The sequence below is a fragment of the Lactuca saligna genome, chromosome 7, assembly GCF_052625555.1.
Source record: "Lactuca saligna cultivar CGN05327 chromosome 7, ASM5262555v1, whole genome shotgun sequence".
Taxonomy (NCBI): Eukaryota; Viridiplantae; Streptophyta; class Magnoliopsida; order Asterales; family Asteraceae; genus Lactuca; species Lactuca saligna.
The window spans coordinates 158,505,228-158,530,695 of record NC_136423.1 but is presented as its reverse complement, the minus strand read 5'-3'; the positions used below and the strand labels follow the sequence as shown (position 1 = coordinate 158,530,695).

The window sequence follows — 25,468 nt, the reverse complement described above, 5'->3', positions numbered from 1 at the left end:
AATTATTTAATGATACCACCCCGTTATATTAATCTATCAACAGATATAATATTGTCTAACTTTTATCAATACAATCGTCAAAATTCAACTTAAACCCATTACACCGCTGCAACGTGCGGATGTTAAGAACCTAGTTAAAGGCTGAACGTGTACACTGAAAAATATATTATACTATTAAGTTATTTTTTTGGTTTTAACATGGAATGACCGATTATAATGACCGAATGTAAAAAAGAAAAATCAAATGGTCAAATAAAAAAGAAAAAAAAAAAAACTTAATGACTAAATATACATTAATCAAAAAATATATTATTTTTTAGGGATAATGACTTGAAAGGGTAACGAATTTTCGACTTTTGTCACATTTAATCACTAAACTTTTTTTCATTATCTATTTGCCATTGAACTATTAAAACTGTTCACATTTTACCCTTATGACCGGCTATTAGGTAAAATGTGAACAGTTTCAATAGTTCAATGGCAAATAGATAACGAAAAAAAGTTTAGTGACTAAATATGAACAAAATCAAAAGTTCGTTTCCCTCTAAAAAGTTCAATGAATAAATGTGAACAAACCTCCTCTTGTATTATGTTTTAGCAAATTATTTATTTTTGTTAAATTGTAGCAACATTTGTTGATGAAGAAATCTATGAAATAAAAAAATAAAAAAAACAAAAACAAAAACCCTGAAAATATATTTAAAAAAAAAAACCAAAAAACCAAAACCGAAATAAAAAACCAATGGTTTGACATTTTCCAAAATAAAAAATCAAAATTTCCAATCTGATTTTGGTTTTACAAAAAAATGAACCATTCTCACTGATGTGAATTATGACCATTGGTTTGACATACGAAATTTGTGACATCCCATGAATATGTAGTTACAACATCGTCTGAACTCGTAATTCATAGTAAGGGGTTAGAGTATCATCACATGAAGACGTAGTTACAACATCGTCTGAACTCGTAATTCATCACCTACAGGTTATGGGTCTGCTGGTGTTTCCCCTTTATTGTCTAGAATAGTCTGTGGTTGCCATCTATACTCTAGTAGATGACTATATCGTCACATTGCTGGTTAAGGTTATGGTATATCCTTTCATCCTACATCAGATATTCATCATCATCTATTTACCTAATTATCACCACCTTTCTATCAATCACCTATCTCTCATCATTTTATTTCATCACACACCAACTATTTCATCTACCCATGTTTCATCCGCAACATATTTGTAGATATAAAATAAATATACCGTTTAAATCTTTTAAAACGTGTATAAAATCGTTCATCCAGCATACACAACAAGTATTCAAATAATATGCACACATAGCACGTAATTTATATAAAATACTTCATATCTATGTGTAAGATGAAAGTAACTATATATACCATAAATGCTTCCTAACTTTGAACCCCAAGGTTTACTCTACTAAAGCTTCATATTCTCGGCTCTCTGAACCTAGAAGGGTCCAGATCTATCACACCAAAAAGCTCAAGATAGCTCTTCCTCTCACTCTACACACTCAAGCTCGCTAGGGTTCTCACTTATGGGAAAGGTAGTCGCAATTGAAGGCCATAAGTACCTTTAAATATGGCTCGAGCCCAAAGATTTAGGGTTTCTGCCAACAACGCGGACTCGTCGAGTCGCCTCACCGACTCGTCGAGTCCATTCATTAATCTGAGTCATCAATTGCGACCTTACTCGACGAGTTGAGGCGTTGACTCGTCGAGTCTCTCTTCTTAACTCAAAAGAAAAATACTTAAATGATGATACCCGAAAATCTGGATGTTACATTTTGTTTTTTTTATTTCATAGATTTCTTCATCAACAAATGTTGCTACAATTAAACAAAAATAAATAATTTTGCTAAAACATAATACAATAGGAAGTTTGTTCACATTTAGTCATTGAACTTTTTAGAGGGAAACGAACTTTCAATTTTGTTCACATTTAGTCACTAAACTTTTTTTCATTATCTATTTGCCACTAAACTATTGAAACTGTTCACAATTTACCCTTATGACCTGTAACAGCCGGTCATAAGGGTAAAATGTGAACAGTTTCAATAGTTCAATGACAAATAAATAACGAAAAAAAGTTTAGTGACTAAATGTAACAAAAGTCGAAAGTTCGTTACCCTTTCAAGTCATTATCCCTATTTTTTAAGTCATTGTTACTTTTAAAAAGGAAACTAATGCAACCGACAAGTTCCAATTACAATGCACTGGAACGAATTTTGGTTTGGGTTTCTAATTTTAAATTTATATGTTTAATAAGTTGATAAAATTAGGGTTCAAAGTTAAACGGCTCTTTCATTCTTGCTTAAACCCTCGTTCCCCTCTTTCTAATTCCTCAATTTCCGGCAGCCTCGTCATCCTCTTCCCAGTTCACGCCCCCTTCCATTTCTAGGGTTCACGCAGACACGCACAGAGCCACTGGCTATTCTGCAATCGCCTCTTGTCCCACAGTCGCCTCTTGCCGATAACTTCTCGGTTCAACTTAAGGCCTCTCGGTTGCACACTCGCCACAGTTTGATTTGAAGAGATTCTATAAGCAAGAATTAAAGACCACGGTAACAATTTTAAACGATTTGTTTTTCTTTTCTTTTGAACGTTTTTGAGATTAAGATGAAGATGTAAATTCTTTTCCCTATTGGTTTAAGTGTCAATAATATGATGGCAACAATGTATTAGCTCATCCATAGCTCCCATGGTTACAGAACCCTAGTTCCTCATTTCTTGTCGGAACTCGATTGTGCCTTTTACTCACAAGTGACCATTCGGTTGATGTTGTTACCTTATGTTTCATAATCTTTTGTTCCATCTTTTGAGATGTGATTCATTCGTGTTTCATAGCTGCATTAATATTTACATATCCTTTGGAAAGTAACTAACAGAGTTAGATCGATTTATGACAAATTACTTGATGCATTGCATATATTTCTTTGGAAATGTATCAAATTTGATGCTAAAAACCTGTTTTTTCTTTCATTACCCTTATACAGGAATGGTGGGACTATCTATGGGAGAGAAGCATTTTATACAGGGAGGAATTGCTCAAGACCTTCGTACAGATGGGCGTAAAAGATTAACATATCGCCCCATATCTGTTGAAACTGGAGTCATTGCTCAAGTAAAAACCTTTTCAAATTCTTTTTTATTCAATAACATTTCCCAATTTTTAATAAAAACACTTAGCTTATCATTTATGTTCTTAATGAGCTTAATTGATGACAGGCAAATGGTTCAGCAAGAGTAAAGATGGGTAAAACTGAAGTCATAGCTAGTGTGAAGGTATCTTTTGGCCCTTCTTCTTCAGGGATATAAATGTAAATTCATGCATGTTTGTTGATCTTTAAGACCTACATGATTGCAGGCTGAATTAGGAAGACCAAGTTCTTCAGCCCCTGACAAAGGAAAAGTTTCCATATACATCGATTGCAGTCCCACAGCAGCACCACAATACGAGGTTCATAATAGTTTACTTTTGGTCCTCCAACTTTCTTCAAACACACACAATTTACCCTTACAAAAATTCCTACCTTTTTAGGGAAGAGGAGGCGAAGAATTGTCAATGGAACTCTCTGCAGCCTTGCGACAATGTCTTTTAGGTGGTAAAACTGGAGCAGGTATGTAATGTAGTTGAAAACAAAAGAAGCATGTCAAATGACCATTTTACCCTTTCATCTCACAAAGAATGTTTGTATTACAGGAGCTGGAATTAATCTTTCATCTTTGTCAATAGTGGAAGGGAAAGTGTGTTGGGATTTATACATTGATGGTCTTGTGATAAATATAGATGGAAATATACTCGATGCCTTAGGTGCTGCTATCAAGGTAAATATTATTTATAAATATCTAACATCATATACTTTTCTTTTTTCTTTTTAATACCAAAAAAAATCTTACTTTATTATTATTTATTCGATGAAAGGCTGCTTTAAGCAACACGGGTATTCCAAAAGTCAATGTTGCTTCAACTGCTCCTTCTGATGAACAACCAGAAGTTGATGTGAGTGATGAAGAGTTTCTACAATTTGACACAACTGCAGTTCCTGTCATAGTTACTTTAACTAAGGTATGCAGTAATCAAATAGGGAATGGAATTAAAGCATTAGTTATGGTTGTTTTCCACATTGGAATGGAATGGAATGGAATGATATATTATAATTATCAAAATTGAAATTTCCATGCAGATTTGGTCCTTCTTGTATCCCAAGAAGTGCAGTTTGAGTCTTTTTTTAGATAGACAATTAACTCAAGGGACCATTATTGTAATTTGTTAAACGTATGGATCCTTTCTATAATAAATATCTTCACAGGGACCTTTTTTGTAAATTAGAGGGACAGTTTTTGTAACTTACTTTTGATGTATTGTAGGTTGGGAGGCATTATATAGTGGATGCGACTTCAGAGGAGGAATCAGAAATGAGTTCAGCAGTTTCGGTTTCGGTCAACAGACAAGGGCTGATTTGTGGGTTGACCAAAAGAGGTGGGGCCGGGTTGGATCCGAGTGTTGTACTTGATATGATATCGGTTGGTAAACATGTGAGTGAGGAGTTGATGAACAAATTGGATTCTGAAATTGCTGCAGCTGAAGCAACCATGGAAGAGGAGTGACTCATCACTCATGACTCATTATGATCATGTTTTTAATGGATGTAAAGAGATTAGAGAGAGAGAGGTATTATTGTGTTCATTATTTTGAAAGTTTTGGTTAGAACATTTTATGAGGTTAAAATGACATTTTGATGTAATGTGTTATAAATGATATACGGGTAGTTATGTTTTAATTTGAAACTAGGGAGATGTTTTGGATGTGTGTTTTGAAAGTTGTTAGTTACTATGGTTTTATCATTTATGGTAGTGAGTTAGATCATTATTTGTTTGATGGAAGTTACTATTGTTGGATAGTTTTTGACTTTTTGTGTTTTGAGTATTTGGATTATCTACTTTACCAATCTTTTTGATTTGGCATTGAAAATAATGAGTATGAGAGTTTGGGAAGGAGACCAATCCCGCAACCAAGTGCAAAACCTAAGGATGACATTTGGAACAATCTGAGAATACGGTTTGAATTTATGACTTTTTGTAAAGGATAGGGACCGAATTTGTAACTTACTCTATAAGTTACTTGATATCCTTTAAAACGTTTAAGCTTTTATTCCTCATATCTAATTATCTATTACAAAACTAGTTTATAACCAGTAAGATTAATTAAACTTTCAAATTAAAAATACAAAAATATTAATCAATTATTAAAAATAAAAATATTAATTAATTAAGAGTTATTTTTTTAGTTATATAAAATAATAATCGTTGATTTAAATAAATGTATCAAGTTATATCACCTTATAATTTGTAGTAAGTTTGTTTTATTTTTTAATCTAATGTTATTAATTTAATATAATTAAAGTGAACAATTTTAAAATTTAAAATGGAGAACCAATTATTAATTTAATGTAATTAAACTGATAAATTTAAAATTTGAAATTTGAAATTGATAATTAATAAGTTGACAATAGGTAGCATTTATTATTAATGAGAAGTTCAAATAATATGATACTTATCATTAGAAGAATAAACATATTCAATTATTAGAATAGAAAGAAAAGATTCAATGAAAGTTCAAAATGTTATTCAATTTACATGGAAAATATCAAAATGTTATTATATATATATATATATATATATATATATATATATATATATATATATATATATATATATATATATATATATATATATATATATATCATAAAGTTCAAGGCTTTGTTCTATATACATAAATAAAATAAAATAAAATAAAAAAATAAAAAAAAATCAAAGCTTCATTAAATATACATCTTAATAGTTTCATTTGATCATGTCGTAAAGTTAAATTTTCTTTATTAAATATACATCAAAAGTCCAAAGCTTCGTTTAACATCACAAAGTCACAACTCTATTTATATGCATAACAATAACAAGGTTCAAAACTTTATTCAATATACATCATAAACATAAAGTTCAAAACTTTGTTCGATATGCATTACAAAGTTCCAAGTTTTATTTCATATACATTAGAAAGTTCAAAACTTTATTCGATATATATCACAAAATCACAAACTTTATTTGATATATATCACAAAGTTCAAAATTTTATTCGATATACATAATAAAATTCAAGGCTTTGTTCGATATACATAAAAAGTTCAAAGCTTCAGTAGATATACATAAAAAAGTAAAGTTCAAATTTTTTATTCAATGCAATACATCACAAAATTAGAGCTTCATTCAGTATACATCACAAAGTTAGTTTATTTGATATACATCGCAAAGTTCAAAACATTATTTGATATATATCAAAAAGTAAAAACTTTATTCAATATACACCACGAAATTTAAAGTTTATTCGATCACATTATGAAGTTCAAAGTTTATTCAACATACATCACAATAAAGTTTGAAGTTTTATTTGATTTTCAATATACATAACAAAGCTCCAAACTTTATTCGATATCACAAAATTCATAGTTTTATTTGATATACATCACAAAGCTTACTCAATAGTCAATATACATTAAAAAGTTCATAGTTTCATTTGATATACATCACACTGTTCAAAGCTTTATTCGTTAGACATCATAAATTTCAAAACTTTACTTGATATACATCACAAAGATCAAAACATTATTCGATATACGCCACAAAGTTCAAACTTTTATTCGTATGCATTGTTAGATTCACAGATAATGATTTTGACTTTCTCATAATGTCCATGTCCAAAACGCCGACCATCCACATCTTTCAACGTATACATAACTTGATAGCTACTCTATCTTTCCAAACTTTCAAAAACTCTTTACACATCTCACTCAAAACAACTGAATCATGGCCCACTAGGCCTCTCTAACATCTCTTTAAAAACACTAAACACCCCATCTAAATCATCATTCTTCAGTAAAGAAAACATTAACATCTTCACTGTATCTTAATTTGGATGACAAACACTCTTCACCATGCTTTTGTGTAGTTGAAAAGCTCGATCTGGGTTCCTTTGGTCACATTGTCCTTTTTTTAGGGCAACAAACATCGAAGAATTTGGTATTAATTTCTTTTTACCAAGTTTTTTAACCAAGTAAACAGTTTTCTTGGTTTTCCCTTAATTAAAAAGTCCCTGACAACAATGTGTTATAATTCAAAATATTAGCTTGGACCCATTCCCGAACTGCTTCATGTGTGCATACACTTTGAAAATTGCATTGAAAACAAGAGGAGTTGAGTCGCACATTCGATAAGAGTGAAGAATAGCATCGACGAGCTTAGAATGGAGGTGTACACTACAAGAACCGACAATCTTCTTCAAATAGATTCAACATACACAAATTTACGGCTCTTGGTGCGGATATGGAGAATGATTGAATTCGTTTCAAGGGTGAGTAAATTAGGGTTGTAAAGTTCAACCCATTTGAAGAATTTGAGGGAAATAGTGTAATCGTTTTGAAGCTTTAATAGAGTGTCTTCACTCTAAATGAATCAAATTTGGTTAATAATTTATCTAGCTTAGCCCAATCAGAGTAAAGAATATGAAAGTGAACTACGTTAACATAATCAAGATATAAAAAATATATACTTTATAATGACATAAAAAACAGATTTCAGAACCGAAAATAAGTCGTATATGATATACATCGTACTATAACAAAATTTTATCATTATGTAGATAAGAATGACCCGGTCTTAGTGATATTATCAACTATACACCAACAATTATGTAGTAACCAGGTGAAAACTCGTGCATTATGCATATATAGTATTAGAAATATTTAAATCCTTATTATAGTTTAGATTTAATAATTTTTATACTAAGCATTTCATCAAGTTGTTTATTACTAATATTCTGTTATTCTTTATATGTTATTAATGATATCCATCACTTCATATCAAACATTTTGATCATTTTGGATGCTAGTTTTGTTGATAAATTATAAAACAACAACAAAAGATAAGTTGCAAATGAAAATTAAAAAAAAAAAAATTAAGAAACGATATATTAAAATAAAAAACAAAAAATAAATAAACTTAATAATAGAACAACAACAAAAGATAAGTTTCAATTAGATATTAGAGAATAAAAAACAATTTAAAATGACAAACAAAAACTTAAACTATAATAATAGAAAACAATATATAAAAACCAAAAGAAGTTTAACATAAAGAAAGAAATAGAACAAAACAGATAATAATAATCTATTTAACGAAAATGTCTATCAAACAACCATATCATTTCTTATGTTCTATCCCATAAAGTAAAAATTTGTGTCTTCTTATCTCTTTTTCCCGAATCTTAATCTTGAAATACTAACAATCTAATATGAATCCATGAACTATATATGTACTCTAAATCAACCAATTAATATACCATAAGTTACAAAAACTCTTGAGTTATAATACAATCATAAAAAACTTTTTTGATATGTAGTAATTAGATGATAAGTTGAAAACTTGTAAGTTTCAAATGAATATGATTAAAGTATTTTGTCATATTCTCTCGTTATTGGACTCTCTAGACAATTATCTTTTTCTCATGGCGGCAATAGTGGTGGATGTGGCAGACTTGATGACAGAGGAAACCGCGACAGAAGGAACAGTGGAAGAGTTGGCTAGAATGAAGGACACTCCAGTTCTGAATTTGGTCATGTTGGTCAACCTGCAACTTTTGGTTGGTGGGGTATTAGTCATACCCACTTGCCGACTCAATGGGCTTGTCTTCATCTCCTCAGCAGACTGGTCAGCTCTCGTTGCCTCCTATCATCAATCAGTGACCTAACAACCCTCCTAGCCTATCACATCTTCGTAGCCTCGTTAATCTAGGCCGAGCCAACATCCTCATCAGGCTTATGCATCTTCGACTCAACAACAACCCACTCCTCCTTGGCTTGGTTTGGTTCACCTACTTCATCTCAACAACAATGTCAGTCCACTCCTCTCATGTAATTATTTAATGTTATGTTGTTAAATAACCCAAGCAATAACAATTGGTACATGGACACCGGGCCACAACTCACCTTCACGCAGAAGCATGTATTCTTAAAATCTTTAGTGATCACATGTATTGTTCTTCTATATTAACCTTTCTTTTTCTAATCTATATCGTCCTCTTTCATTGAAGAATGTCATCATTACTCTCAATATAATTAAAAACCTTATTTACGTGCTATCACTTTATTAATGAAAATTCATGTAGCATTAAATTTAATCATTTTTTTTTCTATGAAGAATCTTCAAACCAAACAAACCCTCTTGCAATGTAACAATATATAAGATCTTTACTTGGAGAATGTCCATCTCATTATGAAAACGATATACACATCTCCAAATTCGATGACCATAAGAGTTTCATTAGGATGACGAATGTCCATCTCATTAATGCAAAAAACTCCCTCCATATCATATCTATGGACACAATATGCATCATCGGACTCTAACTCTTCATAAGTATTATCATCCCTATGAATCGACTCATCATCGTTAGTTTCATCTTCTTATTTATCTTTAAAACTAGGGAACCATCCAACCACTTCTTTAACTCTAACAATGAACCAAGTTTCAGCAATAGACATATGTAACTCTTCATAAATAAACCTTTTCTTGTTTGCCTCTATACTCAAACTGTTGGTGAACAAATTGACCCCAAGATCATTATCCATGTAGACAATAAAATCCCATTTATTGGCAATAGACTGAAAACTCTTGTTAATCTAAGAATGGATAGGTAACCCTTCAATATCAATCCACATCAACTTTTCTTTGGAAAAAAATCATGAGACCAAGAGTTTAATTCCTTAAACCATGATTTGACAACCTTGTTTTGAGAAAAATTATAACAAGCGCAATCTATGGAAAATTCGAACATTACCTACATATATCCAATATATTGAAGTTCAACATCAAGGAAACCTTCACTTTTGCACATATTTAAGAGCACATGCAAAGTAGTAAACTCTTACACATCCAAATAACACCTTATTAACTTCACCATCTTCAACAATAAAATTCATGACCTTAAGATGAATCGGTTCAACACCCGGTTTAACAACTGACTTGATATAACCACCCACCACATCCGACTCATAAGAGTGCTTCCTAAGGCTTTCATAAAAAGGCTTACGGTTTTCAACATTCGGCTTCACAACAAGTATCTTTCATTTCAAAACCAGTTTAGGTTAATGACAACAACCCTATCCGTCCTTCGAAATTTAGCTACAGATGCAAAAAGTTTATAATTACCAATCCAAATTGTGCAAAGGTTTTTAGTGAGTGCTCCTTATCCATAACATGAATAAAATTTTACAAAATCCAAAATGTTTTCACAATATTGACAACTTCTAGGAAATAAAGACATCCAAAACAACCCCAAACTTTTCACATAATCGTCTTAAAGCCGTGTAAATTATAATCAATGTTACTTGGAAAATTCATTACATAGACATTTGTAGAAAATCTGCTTACTTCCTCAGTGAGTGAAACGTTGTGCATAGCCAATACGATCGATTACGATACCTTTCTCCTGTTGTGGTGCAATTCGATCGAACACATTTTCTTTTTTCTCCTATCAACAACCCACCATTAAACCATTAAACCCTACAAAACAAAACCGTTACCTGACAAAATACACAAGAAAATATAATGGAGATGAAGATCTAATAAAGTCCTAAGAACAACATTGATCAACGAGATTATTGGCTGTCATATATAAATCTTTTATATTATGAAACTTTTTTATTTTAATATTTTGGTTGTTAAATAATATTTATATAAAAAAATTAAAATTTTTAATATCATAAAAATTAATATTAAGTGTTGAAAAATAAAGAGCAATATAATTGAGACTAAATGAGTCATAAATTGATTGGGCATTGACCATTCCTATAGACTAAGGCTACAACAAATTTGCAACAAGGCAACAAATAATTGTGAGTGAAGTGAATCTAGGAAAGTAGGAACTAGGAAGTAGTAGTACGGCCCAGGGTCGATTGTCGATTGTCGAATGTGGTTTGGTCCCAAAGATTCGGGTCAAAATGGGTCCATCTCCTTTAACCAATCAAATATAACCAAAGCTAAGGTGGGTGCGCATCACACACACCTGCGCACTTTTACTCCCTCCTTTATTAAATTAATAAATACTTAGCTTAAAACTTTTACTCCCTTTATTATATAAAAAAATAAAATTTTTATCACATTACACATATATTATTTATTTATATATATTTTATTGATATTTCAAACCTTACATTTTTTGTGGTCGGCTATTTGACGGAATCTCCGATTTCTTCCTCCGCCGTTATAATGTAATTCGACAGTTGCCTATATTTTATTGCCCTTTAATTATGCATCTATTCGAAACCCTAATCCTAAATTTCAGTATATAAATATAGTTAAATACTCACCCTTTTTTATATGTGTATATATATTTAAAGTTGAAGTTTTTGATTTTTTATTTTTCACTTTCAAGATTTACAACAAAGTTAGCGTCTTTCATTTATCCGAGATCTGAAGCAAACTGGGCACGAATCCACCGACTGATTTGAGATCTTGGTACTGTTCAATTGCTTCTGGATGCGGATCTAGGTAAGTTTTACTTCAGTTTTCTGCTTAGATACTGTGTATGTAAAAGTAAATAAATCGTTTTTAGGGTTTTCAATCTCTCCCAATTCCATATTTTTCTTCATTTCAGATGCGATCTTAGCGTTTACTTCAAAATTATGTTCGCATTTTCGTCTTTTTTCATCTGTTTGTGAGTTTTGAGTTTGGACTACTATCAAATTCAGTCCAAGTTGAAATCTTGTTGACGAGTATGAACTTTCCCAAAATGGCAATTGCATTTCATTTGGGGGAAATTAGTTGGGAATTCGGTAATTAACCTTATTACAACCTGTGTATTTCAGTTTAGGCTTAGATTGAAAATTGAAGCTTCAATATATCATTTCTCTTCATTACTAGATCGAAATATCCCAATTGTTACTTATTACATGTTCCGCGAATGTAATGCGATCTTAATCTACAAACTTTTTATCTTTTTTTGCTAGATTTTTCGCTCTTTCGTCATCTTTCGAGTTATTATTCTCTTGCAGATATGTAGATTTCTTGTAATCAAGCACACAGAGTTCGTCATTTTCAGATGGGATCAAACATAGAAGAAGCTCTTATAGCAAAAGAGAACGCAGAAAAGCTATTCACAGTAAAAGACTTCACAGGTGCCAAACACTACGCCTTAAAAGCTCAAGCAATATGCCCACAACTCGAGGGCATCTCCCAAATGGTCGCCACTTTTGAAATATACGCAGCAACTGTCACAAAAATAAACGGTGAAATCGATTTATACTCTGTTCTTGGATTACACCCTTCTTCAGACAAATCATCACTCAAGAAACAATACAAGAAAATGGCTGTTCTTCTTCACCCTGATAAGAACAAAACCATGGGAGCAGATGAAGCTTTCAAACTCGTTTCAGAAGCATGGAGTGTTCTTTCTGATAACACAAAAAGAAACCTGTACGATGTCAGAAGAAATAAACACTTAACCACTTCAGCTTCAAGACTCGACACTTTCTGGACAGTTTGCACTTCATGTCGTGTCCAATATGAATATTTAAGAAAATACGTGAATAAAAGACTTTCATGTAAGAATTGTCGTGGGGTTTTTGTAGCTGTTGAAACAGGAGCTGCCCCTGTGACTTATTGCCCTTGGTCTTACACAACAACAACTGAAAATGGATATGGAAATCATTCTTCATATAATGATTATAATAATCCTCCTCCTCCTCCTCCTCCTCCTACTTATATACAAAATTCATCAGTATCTTTTTCAGGCGATGGGTCCTCAGGGTTTCATTCAGAATACACCAAAAATCTGTCCTTTCAATGGAATATGTCCTCTGGCGCGTTGACTAGTCAAGATCCCAATCTTGTTCATAAACCAAACGGAAGGGCAAAATCGTCCACAAAGTCAAATCATTTAAATCATTCGAACTGTGAAATCCCGGTTGTTAGGCTTGGAAGGCCTCCAAAAAAGAGAAAGACGGAAGACATGTCGCAAAATGTCAACACAAACGGTGAAAAAATGTTATATAAAACAGATGCTGACGTGGCGTTGAGCAACGGGTATGTTACTCAAAATGTCAATTTTGCCCCTCCTCCGGTTGTTGATGCGAGAAAGTTGTTGATCGACAAGGCGAGAAAGGTGATTCGGTTAAAGTTAGAAGAAATGAAATCGGCTTCGAAAACAATCAAGACCCTGAAGAAATCCCCAATGCCAATAACAGTCCCTGATCCAGATTTCCATGATTTTGACATGGATAGATCCGAAGAAGTGTTTAAACCCAAACAAATATGGGCAATATACGATGAAGAGGATGGAATGCCACGTCTTTATTGTTTAATTCGCCAGGTCATCTCTTTAAAACCCTTTCAGCTTTACATAAGTTACTTAAACTCAAGAACCGATTCCGAATTCGGATCCGTGAAATGGATCGAATCGGGTTTCACCAAATCATGCGGAAGCTTCCGGGTGTTTCATTCGGACATAGTTGACCAAGTCAACATCTTTTCTCATCTTTTGGGGCGTGAAAAAGCAGGGAGAGGTGGGTGTGTGAAGATCTACCCGAAAAGTGGTGACATTTGGGCAGTGTATAGAAATTGGTCAGTTAATTGGAATCGAAAGACACCAAAAGAAGTGAGACATCAATATGAAATGGTGGAGGTTGTAGAGGATTATTCAGAAGAGCTTGGAGTTTGTGTGACTAATTTGGTTAAGTTAAAAGGTTATAAAACTGTTTATCAAAGGGATATAATGAATGGAAGCTTCTGGATTCCAAGAAAAGAGATGTTGAGATTTAGTCATCAAGTTCCTTCGTGTTTGCTTAGAGGTCAAGCTTTGAATTTGCCAGATGGGTGTTGGGATCTTGACCCTGCTGCAACTCCTGAAGAGCTTCTAAGAGCTGCCATGGAAGCTGAACAACAACAACAAGAACAACAAGAAGAAGAAGAAGATGATGAAAAGGTTGAAGATATTGATAAGATTCATAGTGTTGTATAAATTTAAACACATATAGTGATGATGTGTGTGAGAATTTTTACTTTAGGTAGATGGATGGAATGATGGAGGGGGATTTTAAAAAAAAAAAAAAAATCCGCGGCTGTTTAATGCTCAAATTTGTTTTAGAGGGTTTATGTGTTGGTTTTGAGCTACTTGTATTATCTTTTAAAACTTTTAAGAATGCATCTTTTTAACATTTAAGTTTATATACGTTAATGCTATAATGTTAGTTACATATTAACATTAATGGTGGTTTGATTTTGTTGTTCTGTTTGTGCTTAATCTTGAAGTTGTGTTTTGATATATCCAAGTTTGATTAGCTTCCAAGAATCTTGGTCTCATGAATGAGGGATTTGAAAAAAGTTTAAATTTTTTATAAATTTATAGTTCAATAAGTGTTTTTTATGGGTGGGGAGGATGAACATATCTTCATAGAGACTTGTTATTACATGAAAAGGGGGAAAAGAAGCCAAAAAAAGATGAAGAAAGTAAGAAAAAAAAAGAATTTGAATAAAGTAGCCCATTAAAGGAGATGAGAAGAAACATAAGTGGTCTCTTTACACTTCCACATGATTCTCAACAAATGAAGATTAAAGAAATTTACAATCTGCATATAATACAAACATATCCAACTCCTTTTACAGATAAAGAAAAAGAGAATTATGCAAGAAAAACAGTGATGGTGGATCCATTCTTTTCTTCTTCCATAAGGAATCGAGAGTATAGTAGATAAATAATAGGGCTAATAACAAATAACAAAAGGTAATATTATAAAATAACTATCTTTTTAACTTTTTTCATAAAATAACCAATTCAGAAACATTTTTCTTTCATGAAATTGCTTTCTCCATATATTTTTCACAAATATTCTTTTTGAAGAAAATGACATAAACAACACAACTTCGAAACTAACAAAATTTCGAAACTTTGTCAGTCAAAACTCAAAACTGACAAAAAACTTATTCTGAAAAAAAAAAAAATCGAAATTATATATGGTATTTTGAAACTTTGAGTTTCAAAACAACCTTGTTAGATAAAATTATAGGTTTGAAACTTTCAAAGTTTAACAAAAGGTAGAAGGTAATATTACAAAGGATATATATATATATATATATATATATATATATATATATATATATATATATATATATATATATATATATATATATATATATATATATATATATATATATATATATATATATATATATGCAGAAAAACTCTTATATTAGTTTAATGTTCAGATAAACTAAATTGCAAAATTTTAAGATGAATAATCTGCTAAAAATATGATATCACATACATGTTCTTTATATTCTATTGATTACTTTTGCTCGATTGTGTTCTCCATATGAAACGATACGATTGATTTTTTTTTCTCCTTAACTAATTGTTTTTTTTTTTTTAATCATAATTAACATTTGATGCAACATCATATTTATAGTTGTCAATTTCTGTTGAAAACCCATATTTTGGTCATTTTCAAATGGTAACTATTACTATAAGGGTTTTTTTAAACATAAAAACAATATAATGTGTGTATATATATATATATATATATATATATATATATATATATATATATATATAGGGAGGGTTCATACGAAAATACAAATAATTTGCGAAAACGGGAAAATAGGAGAAAACTATGAGATTGTGCCACCTTAACCTTATATTTTGGATAATAATTCATCCGAACTTTGAATTACATGATGATACATGAAAAATTGTTTCATATTAGCAAAGCATGATTTTTGACATTTTTATTATGAAAACATGAATTTAAAAGTGGTTAAGGATGTGAAAAAAAAAATAATTGTTAAAACCATCTTTAAATCTATATTATCATAACACAATCCAATGTAAACTTATTATCCTTAATCTATTACTAATAAATTTAATTTTTATAGTACTTATGTTTGATTTTTATAAGATAAAATTTGTTTTCGCAAGATATTTATGTTTTCGCATTAACCTCTCTCTCTCTCTCTCTCTCTCTATATATATATATATATATATATATATATATATATATATATATATATATATATATATATATATATATATATATATATATATATATATATATATATATATATATATATTTGTGTTTTTCTACGTATCCTATTACAAATTGACAAAATTTTCTAATTTTTATCACAAAATAACCCATCATTTTGCCAAACATATTTTTTTTTCATGAAATTGCTTTTTCAATATATTTTTCACGATTTTTGTTTGACGAAATTCGGCAAATGACCAAAATGTAAGGTGATTTGAAGAAAATGACCATAAAAATGAAGATATCAGAAAATGACCACAGGTTCCACAGAGTGGTTCTGCGGAATCATAAACACCTCTACGGAATGTGAACACCTCTGAGGATCTTGATTTTTTTCAATTTTTTTTTTCGTTTTTTCTTTGTTTTCGTTTATTAATATTGTTTTTAATCACATAAGTTATTAAGTGATTATTATGTAAAAAAAATTTGTTTTCGTTTTTCATTTGTCTTAATTAATTACACGATTATAAAAGTTGTGTGTTTAATAAAAATTATACACATATTCTATGTTTTTTATAAAATAACACACACCGGTATTCTGAATAATAAATATACTTTAAGTAGGTTACAAAACATACTTTAGAAAACATAAACATACAACTTTCATAATAAACATACTTTGAAATAAACTTCGTTGAAGGCTCTGCAGAATCTTTGTTTTTTAATATTTTTTTGTAGAAATTTTTACATAATAATCACATAAGATATTAGTGTATTTAATATATATATATATATATATATATATATATATATATATATATATATATATATATATATATATATATATATATATATTAAATACACTAATACCTTATGTGATTATTATGTAAAAATTTCTACAAAAAAATATTAAAAATAATGAAATGTTTTATGTAATACGTTTGCCTCAGCGGAACTGGAACACCTGTACGATTCTTGAGTTTTTTAATTTTTATTTTTTTGTTTTTTTGTTTTCGTTTATTAATATTAGTTTTTTTAATACACTAATACCACTACAAACTAAATATCATTTAGTGGCATACATTTTTAATGGCATATGAGTGATGTGCCACAATAGCATGTTTATAGTGGCATATTTTATGTGCCACTATAAAATTTAATGGATTTAATGACACTTAATCATTTATGTCACTAATATTCATAATTATTTATGACCTGATGTTTTAATATGCCACTAAAAGTTTTTTTTTTATTAAAATTATTATTATTATTATTATTATTATTATTATTATTATTATTATTGTTTCAAAAAGATAAGTTTGGTGACCTTCAAAGTTAATAAACTGAAAAAAGAATATTAGACATACATAAACAATAGGCTACTTCGTTTTCTAAGTTATTTATAGATAAACTAATATCTTTAATAGAGTTTGATTTATAAATTATTCAAAGAAACGTGAATGGAATAAGATTTAGATAAAAAAATATTTTAATTGTATATTTTATTGAAGGGAAATTATTTTATGTAACACTCATATGCCCCAAATAGTTCAGACCTAAATCCATTCCAGCTAATAACGAGTATTTGAGCGTACGATCACCATCCTCCCGTCGCCATCGCTGCACCATCACGACACCATCATCTAGTTCGTTGCCACCGTCTTCTAGTTCGTCGGCACCGCACAATCACGCCGCCGCACAATCACACTCCCGCACTACAGGTCGTCATCTCCCTACGCCATCATCGATGCTGTATTTTTGAACTATTATCGACATCTCTTCCCCAAACATGTATTTCATGTCTATTTTAGCTTCAATCCTCTTAGTCCAACTCTTATACACTAACTCTTATACATTGAGTTAAGTTTTCAATTTCTGTTGCTACCTTTCTATTCCTACTCTGAATGTATTCTATTAGAACGATTTATTCTTAATTATGTCATGGATTAATATTGTGAAAAATTCGATACCGATTAATGCACTTTGAAAAGCTTAGTTGCTGAATCAATCGTTATCTTGTTGTAATAGTTGTTAGATTTATATGTAATGTGAAGAATTGAAACAGATGAAATTAATCAATCTGGTTTACCATAAGATTTACATTCTATCTTAAGATTAAATAACTACCTTAAGCATACAAAGATTATAACATGAATTAATCCGAAAAATATGTAGAAAAATAGAACATCCTCACATGGAGAACTGAAATCTATAAGGAGCTATATATACCATGTCTGATTTCTTGAATTACACTCCATTTGAAACTTTTATATATCTGTAAGGAGCTATATAGCATGTTTTCTTCAGTTGTGTTGGTGGCCTCATTGTCTATTTCCTTGAATTTGCTACAACTTTTATATCTGGATATAGCATGTACTTATCTGTTGTGGTTTTATAGCAGGATGGGTAGGCATAAGAGGTTATTCATCACCTCAACTGATATCCCTATTGATAGTGAGATTAATGATCAAAGTTATGAGCTTTCTGCAACTGAAGGAGATCAATCAGGTACACAACTCTACTAAAAGAGATCAATCAAGTCAATCACATACATTTTTATGTCTGTGTAGTTTGACCTTATTAGCCTGATGTTCAAAGTGCAATTAGACATAAATTATGATTTATATCATATAACTTAGTATTGTCTTAGGTTGATCCCCGGTCTTTTGGCTTTAGTGCTATTGTTCCTTTAAGGATTGGAGAAAAAAAGGTATATATATTGTTATAGCTTTATGTGCAAATTGAATCTTGCAGCTGGAACAAATTATGGTGAAATAAGTGTTTGGGATGTCGGAACTCAAGAAAGGATGGTGTATAAACCCTTCAAAGTTTGGGATTTATCTTCTTGCTCAATGTCTTTTCGGGTAATGTTCCTTTATCATTGGCTTCTTTCCATATTCATACACTTGTAGGGTGTTTAGTTTGTGCTCATGATATGAATCATGATTAACTTTGTGTCTAGACAATCTTGGAAGATAATGCATCAGGTTGTGTTAATCGGTGCACATGGGACCAGATGGATCAATACTTGGTATAACTAAAAGTCATATTTTTTTTTTTGCATCTGTAAGTAGATTCTTTTTCCAATATGGACCTCAACATTGGTTTTATCTTTCTCTAGTATATTTGATGCAGTTATCCTTTTCCAGCTTATCTCTATGTTGCATTTGTCTTCAGTTTGTTCTTATCGACATAGTTAATTTGTGCTTAATTATTATTTATTTTCTAAATTATGCCTTATTTAACTGTATTTTGAATCATAATTGTTTGTTTTTGGCCAGGAAATTGCTAGTATTAATTCAAGAGTACAAGATAACAAGATTTATTCAACTTAGCATGAAGTTTGGGAAAGAATTTCATCTGCAATTAAGTTTCAAGTTTCGTTTTTTTTTTTTTTTTTTTTTTTTTTTTTTTTTTTTTTTAACTTTCGTTTGTTACTCTATGTTTAGCATGTACTTGGTTCCACATTTAGACATATTTGATTCGAAAAGTTTAAATATATTGATAAAAAATAATGGAATTTTAATTGTTTTCTGCGTATTATAATTTTTGTTTTTATAGATAAAAAATTATGTTGATATAAGTAAGCCTAAATTATAAAATTGCATTAGTATTTACTTGCGTATATGTGCCAAAAATATTTTTGTATTATGAGAAATAAACAAGTGCCACTAAAGTGGCAAATAAAATTTTGAATAGAATGAGGCATTTAATGGCACAAAAGATGTGCCCCAATTTTTTTTTTCTACTGTGTCAAACAAAAAAGTGTCACTAAAAGCTTGAAAAATTGCAGCGGCAAAAACTGAAAGTGTCACTAAAGGGTTTTAGTGGGAGCATTTGTAGTGGCATTTATTATATGTATCGCAGATTCTATGAGAAACCTTTAGTGACACTTTTTCATGTTTTTAGTGGCACTTTTTGCGTGCCACTAAATGACATATTTTTTGTAGTGTACCTTATGTTTTATGTAAAAAATTTGACAAAAAAAGGTTAAAAATAATGAACTTATGTTTAATATCAGAACTGTTTGGGAATCCATAGAACTGTTATCAGCGGATCAGTGTACACCTCTGCGGATCAGTATACACATCTGCGAATCAGTGTAAACATTTGCGGATCAGTATACACCTCTACGGATTTGTGTACACCTCTGTGGACCAATGTACAGCTCTACATATCAGTTATATAAGTTACAAACGTATTTTAGTGGGTTTTTGTGAGTTTGTGAGTTTCAATTACTAGTAGAAGTTGTTTTTTATTGTGTTTGTGGAAAGTGATTTGTAAAATGAGTTTTATTATTTTGTGTACGGAAGGGTCTTGGCAGTTAGTTAATGTAGATGATGTTTACGTTAGAAATAATGTGAAAAACTGCAAATCATTAATTTTAACATTCTTTTGTTAAAATTTTTACATAAAAGATAAGGTATTAGTGTATTAAGAAAAACTAATATTAATAAATGAAAACAATAAATAAAAAAATGAAAAACGAAAAATTAAAAATTAAAAAATCAATATCCATAGAGGTGTTTCGGTTCCTCAGAGGCAAACATATTAGATAAAACATTTCATTATTTTTATTTTTTTTGGTCAAATTTTTTACATAATAATCACATAAGGTATTAGTGTATTTAAAAAAAATTAATATTAATAAACGAAAATGAACGCAAAAAAAAAAAAAAAAAAAGGAATCAAAAAACAAAGATTCCGTAGAGCTATATAGTATCCGCATAGACTTTCATGATGTTTATTTCAAAGTATGTTTATTATGAATATTGTATGTTTATGTTTTCTAAAGTATGTTTTGTAAACTACTTATAGTATCTTTATTATTTAGAATACCAGTGTGTGTAATTTTATAAAAAAACATAGGCTATTTGTAGTAGTATAATTTTTATTAAACACACAACTTTTATAAACGGGTAATTAAATTAGAAAAACGAAAAACAAAACAAGTTTTTTTATATAATAATCACATAATACCTTATGTGATTACAAAAAACAAAAAACGAAAAAAAAAAAATGAAAAAAACCAAGATCCGCAAAGGTGTTTATGGTTCCGCAAAATCTCCTCTGCGGAACATGTGGTCATTTACTGAAATCTTCATTTTTGTGATCATTTTTCTTTAAAGGGTAAATTACACCAATAGTCCCTCATGCAGGTGCCAAAAAACATGTTTAGTCCCTATTTTTAAAAATTAACTTGGATCGTCACTTATATCGTAAAAAGGTACATATTTCGTCCCTCATTGCTTTAAATTTGCATGCTTCGTCCCTTGTGAGAATTGGAATGACTAAAATGCCCTTTATAATTTATTTTTCATTTATTTTTAATATTTATTATTAATTTATTAAACTTAATATATATATATATATATATATATATATATATATATATATATATATATATATATATATATATATATATATATATATATATATATATCTTTTTGTTGAAGAAGACTTAAGCACCACCACCACCACTTGACTGCACAAACACCACCGGAATGCACAACCGCCACTGAAATCTCCACAACCATCACCGGAATGCACAACCAAACACCACTTGTTCCCCTGAAAAATAACCACAAAACCACCACCTCCTTCACCATCGCCACCCTCCTGTACAACAACCGATAACCACCCCCTTTGAACACTACTTGTCACCACTCCATCATCATTACCGTCGGAGGATCTAGCCTTTTGCTGGAGTGCAGATCTGAACGGTAAGGTAGAAGTGTGGGGAGTACTGCAATATCAATACCCTCTCGCCGGAAAAACAGGAGGCGGCTAAGGTTTGGTGCAACGATGGACCACCCACATTTTCCGGTGCAACGGCCTCAAATACTCCCTTCTTCATTCCCCTCCAATAGTGAAACCTTATTCTATCTTCTCAGTTCGATCGACAACCACAGATTGAGAATCAGAAACCAGATCTGCTACCCTATCGTCGGGAATGAGGATGATGATGTAGATAAAGATGAAGGGTGTTGGGAGTTCGTTCTATCTTCTCAGTTCGTTCTTCTTTTTCTGTTCAATGAGGATGATGACGCAGAAGAAGGGTGTTGGCAGGAGTGCATTTGAAGGGTGGTGTACAGATGATGAATGATGGCGGCGATGGTTGCTCTGATGATTGCCTTGCTCCTATGGTGGCTGAGATAGAGTTCATGAGATGCACATAAAGAAATGGATGAGATGTGTGGTCGTCCGTTGGGTTGCAGAAGAGAGAAGATAGTGGATGAATAGATTTCGTCGGTGGCTGCTTTATGGTTGCAGTTTGTCGGTAGTTAGAGGAAAAGGGGGAAACGAGTACACAGAAAGAAAAAAAAATGGGGGGGGGGGGGGGGGGGGGTTTGAAGATATGTTTTTTCTATTTTTCTTTTTAATGTAAAAATAATAAAGTAATAAAAGAAAATTAAAAAAGAAATTGTTAAGGGTAAAATAGTCTTTTTATGTCTGGAGGGACTAAGCATGTAAGAAAAAACAAACCTAGGGACCGTTCGAGTTAATTTTTGAAAATAGGGACCAAAGGTGCTTTTGGACACATGCACGAGGGACTAATGGTGTAATTTACCCTTCTTTAAACTCATCCTACATTTTGATCATTTACCGAATTTTTCCTTTTTGTTTTCAAGAAAATGAGAAACATTTCAATTTCGAAACTAATAGGATTTCGAAACTTTGTCAGTCGAACTTGGCACAAACTTATTCTCAATAAAATGATAATTGAAATTGTAAAGAAACTTAGATATTCGAAACAACTTTGTATAAAAACCAGTTTTACTTCAAAATTATAGGTTCTAGACTTTCAAAGTTTCAAAACAGTTCTGAATTCATTAGTTATTTTAACAATTTACAAAAAAAAATGCTATGTTATCAGATAATTAACAATATTGATCGTGATCAATTGAGATTTAAACGCTCCAAAAGAGACTATTCCAAAAAAAAAAAAAAAAACCCAGCCCCATGCATCCACCAAATCATGCCTACATGTGTGTGGGGGCCGAGATTCCACGACAATGACTTTCTGCACATTAGAGTACTATCACATCATATTCAGTAACCCTTTCCCACTTTTTTTTTTTTTTTTTTTTTTTTTTATTGTATATATGCATGCCATGACATGCATGATGCATACTGCATACATAATAAGTGGTTAATAGGGTCTTTAGTGGGCATGGGAACACCATTGTAAGTAAAGAGAGGGACCCTTATGCTAGAGGCAAAAGTGTGTCTGTTGTCTGTTTCAAATCGCCTTCCATAGGTCTGTTCATTTCAATACACAAACAAAAACTTAGTTTTTACGCAGATGACTTGACACTTTGTCTTCTTGTTTCCTTTTTCATTCTGGTCATTTGCCCCTATCTCTTTTATGACGAGCTAGACAAACTTAAAATCTTGAAAATAACAGATCCATGATTCAAAGTCAATTTGTCATCTTCTTCACGAATATTTTCTACCCCCTACCCCCTACCCCACTGTTGCTGTGGGGCCTATGTATATGCTCTTAAAGGTCGATCTACTCCACCAATGGTAGAGGATCAGTATAGAGTATAGACTGTACTTCTTGTTGGTTTAGGGTTTGTGTTTAATTGTATGAAAGATGATACCAGATTCAAGATTTTGCATCCTTGCACATGGGTATGGTGAGAAAGTTGCAATTAGTATGTAATTAGATGTCCGAAACTGCTATAAACAACAAAAACTAGAGGAAGAAGAAGAGATTGCATAGTCATTTGAGTTTTGATGGATTTCACTCGTCTGATTTCTGTGAAATTATGAACACAATGCAGAAACATGATTGCAAAATATATCCAAATCTAGTGAGAGTTTGTGTTGGATCATGTGAAAATTATCTTTTTTCTTTCAAGTGGTTGTCGTCTTGTCATTAAAAAAGCAAATAAAAGCATAGGATTTGACGTTGCTTGTTTATGATCGTCGTAGTAGTTTGACAATCTTTGGGTTTGACTACTTGGTTATTACCTTACTAATTAATGTACACCTACTACATGTATACCTTCAATCTTCACAATATTCATCATTTCTTATCTCTATATCTATGAAAGGATAACATTGTTTTCTTGAATATGATTAATATATATATGTTATTATGTTATCAATTTTTTTTAATGCCTTTCAAATGCCAACAAATACATATTTATTTTTAAAAAATTATTATTATTATTATTATTATTATTATTTTGTATGTTTACCTGCTACCTTAAGTTGAATGTGTCAATTTTTTTTTCAAAATTTACACCTTTTGTCCAAAATAGAGTAAATTACATGAATCGTCAATCGTCTAGGTGCCAAAATACACGTTCAATCCTTATTTTCAAAATTTAATTCGGACCGTCTCTCGTTTGATTTTAAGTTGTACGTTTCATCCCTCCAAACATAAAAAGACAATTTTGCCCTTATTTATTTCTTTTATGATTTATTTTCCATTTATTTTTTTATTAATTAATTGTTTATTGTTTTTTTATTATAAGAATAATTATTTATTTTCTTTAATAAAAGAAAGACTATAAACCCTAAATAGATCATCTCCCCTCCCTTATTTCGTCATCAGTGCGTCGTCTTTAGTGTGTGTCATCACCGGACCAAGTCATAAGTCCATCGGAGAAGGAGATTCAAATCGGAGAACAAGGTTCAGATCAAACACAGATTGTCTCCAGCGGCGAGTCTCTTCTGCATGTTCAACCTCTTTCCCACCTTGTACAACGTCCTCCTAAAACCACCAATCGAAATTCAATTGTGGTGGCGACAGACAACGGAATAACAGATTACTGTGGTGGTGATGCTCGATCTAAAACCCCCAAAGTGAAATCCTTCATGAAACCCCCAAAGTTCTTGATCTGAAACCATACATCTCATCTCGATTTCTCAAAACCCTTGCATACGGGTGGCGATTTCTCTTTCTCTATCTCTCTCTTACCCTTTTTCTCTCTCTTTGTGTATTGCATCAACAGACATACACAAGGTGTGTTTGTGTTTTATGTTTTTTTGATCAGGAAGAAGAACAAGGAAACAAATAGCGATGAAGTGTCAAGGATTTCAGGAAAAAAATTAGGTGAGATCAGAGGGAGAGAAACCGATGTGTATATTTCAGGTTTGCAAAAGGATACAACACCATTTTTGATTTCTAAAACGATTTTCAAATTTCTGAAACAATTTTCTGTTTCTAGATTCATTTGGGTTACAAGTTTTAGATCTTTTATTTTTTATTTTCGAGCTCTGGAGAAGAGCATATCGGGAGAGGAAGATAAGGGGTGGGTGTGCATATTTCTGGTGGAACTCTATTTACCGGTGGTGGTGCGGGTGGCTAAGTGTGACAAAAGAGGGAAAAATATATATTTTAATTAAAATATTTTTCAATAATTA

General features: G+C 31.1%; 3 protein-coding genes across 5 annotated transcripts; all 3 read left to right on the top strand.

Annotated features, from left to right (window-relative positions):
• Positions 1 to 2,286: 2,286 nt before the first annotated feature.
• Positions 2,287 to 4,901, top strand: LOC145003871 (3'-5'-exoribonuclease family protein). Its single transcript, XM_078962776.1, has 8 exons — positions 2,287 to 2,578; positions 3,011 to 3,138; positions 3,243 to 3,299; positions 3,382 to 3,474; positions 3,556 to 3,634; positions 3,718 to 3,842; positions 3,940 to 4,083; positions 4,386 to 4,901. Exons 2-8 carry the CDS (start codon positions 3,013 to 3,015, stop codon positions 4,623 to 4,625), a joined length of 864 nt encoding a protein of 287 aa, XP_078818902.1. The 5' UTR covers positions 2,287 to 2,578; positions 3,011 to 3,012; the 3' UTR covers positions 4,626 to 4,901.
• A 6,390-nt stretch (positions 4,902 to 11,291) lies between these two features.
• On the top strand, positions 11,292 to 14,295 carry LOC145004963 (uncharacterized). Of its 2 annotated transcripts, XM_078963996.1 has the most exons (3): positions 11,292 to 11,338; positions 11,503 to 11,618; positions 12,122 to 14,295. In XM_078963996.1, exon 3 carries the CDS (start codon positions 12,169 to 12,171, stop codon positions 14,083 to 14,085), a length of 1,917 nt encoding a protein of 638 aa, XP_078820122.1. In that variant the 5' UTR covers positions 11,292 to 11,338; positions 11,503 to 11,618; positions 12,122 to 12,168; the 3' UTR covers positions 14,086 to 14,295. The 2 variants fall into 2 exon arrangements, with proteins under 2 accessions (XP_078820122.1, XP_078820123.1); XM_078963997.1 differs by lacking the exons at positions 11,292 to 11,338; positions 11,503 to 11,618 and adding an exon at positions 11,692 to 11,902.
• A 3,407-nt stretch (positions 14,296 to 17,702) lies between these two features.
• On the top strand, positions 17,703 to 19,456 carry LOC145003947 (protein TPR3-like). Of its 2 annotated transcripts, XM_078962846.1 has the most exons (4): positions 17,703 to 17,808; positions 18,489 to 18,595; positions 18,842 to 18,951; positions 19,369 to 19,456. In XM_078962846.1, exons 2-4 carry the CDS (start codon positions 18,490 to 18,492, stop codon positions 19,420 to 19,422), a joined length of 270 nt encoding a protein of 89 aa, XP_078818972.1. In that variant the 5' UTR covers positions 17,703 to 17,808; position 18,489; the 3' UTR covers positions 19,423 to 19,456. The 2 variants fall into 2 exon arrangements, with proteins under 2 accessions (XP_078818972.1, XP_078818971.1); XM_078962845.1 differs by lacking the exon at positions 17,703 to 17,808 and having other exon boundaries at positions 18,258 to 18,595.
• The last annotated feature ends 6,012 nt before the right edge of the window (positions 19,457 to 25,468 follow it).

Coding starts and splice junctions, on each gene's coding strand:
- LOC145003871 (XM_078962776.1), top strand. CDS start 3,013: ATGGTGGGACTATCTATGGGAGAGAAGCATTTTATACAGGGAGGAATT. Junction 3,475..3,555: donor CAGCAGCACCACAATACGAG/GTTCATAATAGT, acceptor CTACCTTTTTAG/GGAAGAGGAGGCGAAGAATT. Junction 3,635..3,717: donor AGGTGGTAAAACTGGAGCAG/GTATGTAATGTA, acceptor TTTGTATTACAG/GAGCTGGAATTAATCTTTCA.
- LOC145004963 (XM_078963996.1), top strand. CDS start 12,169: ATGGGATCAAACATAGAAGAAGCTCTTATAGCAAAAGAGAACGCAGAA.
- LOC145003947 (XM_078962845.1), top strand. CDS start 18,382: ATGTTTTCTTCAGTTGTGTTGGTGGCCTCATTGTCTATTTCCTTGAAT. Junction 18,596..18,841: donor AACTGAAGGAGATCAATCAG/GTACACAACTCT, acceptor TGAATCTTGCAG/CTGGAACAAATTATGGTGAA. Junction 18,952..19,368: donor CTTGCTCAATGTCTTTTCGG/GTAATGTTCCTT, acceptor GTTTTTGGCCAG/GAAATTGCTAGTATTAATTC.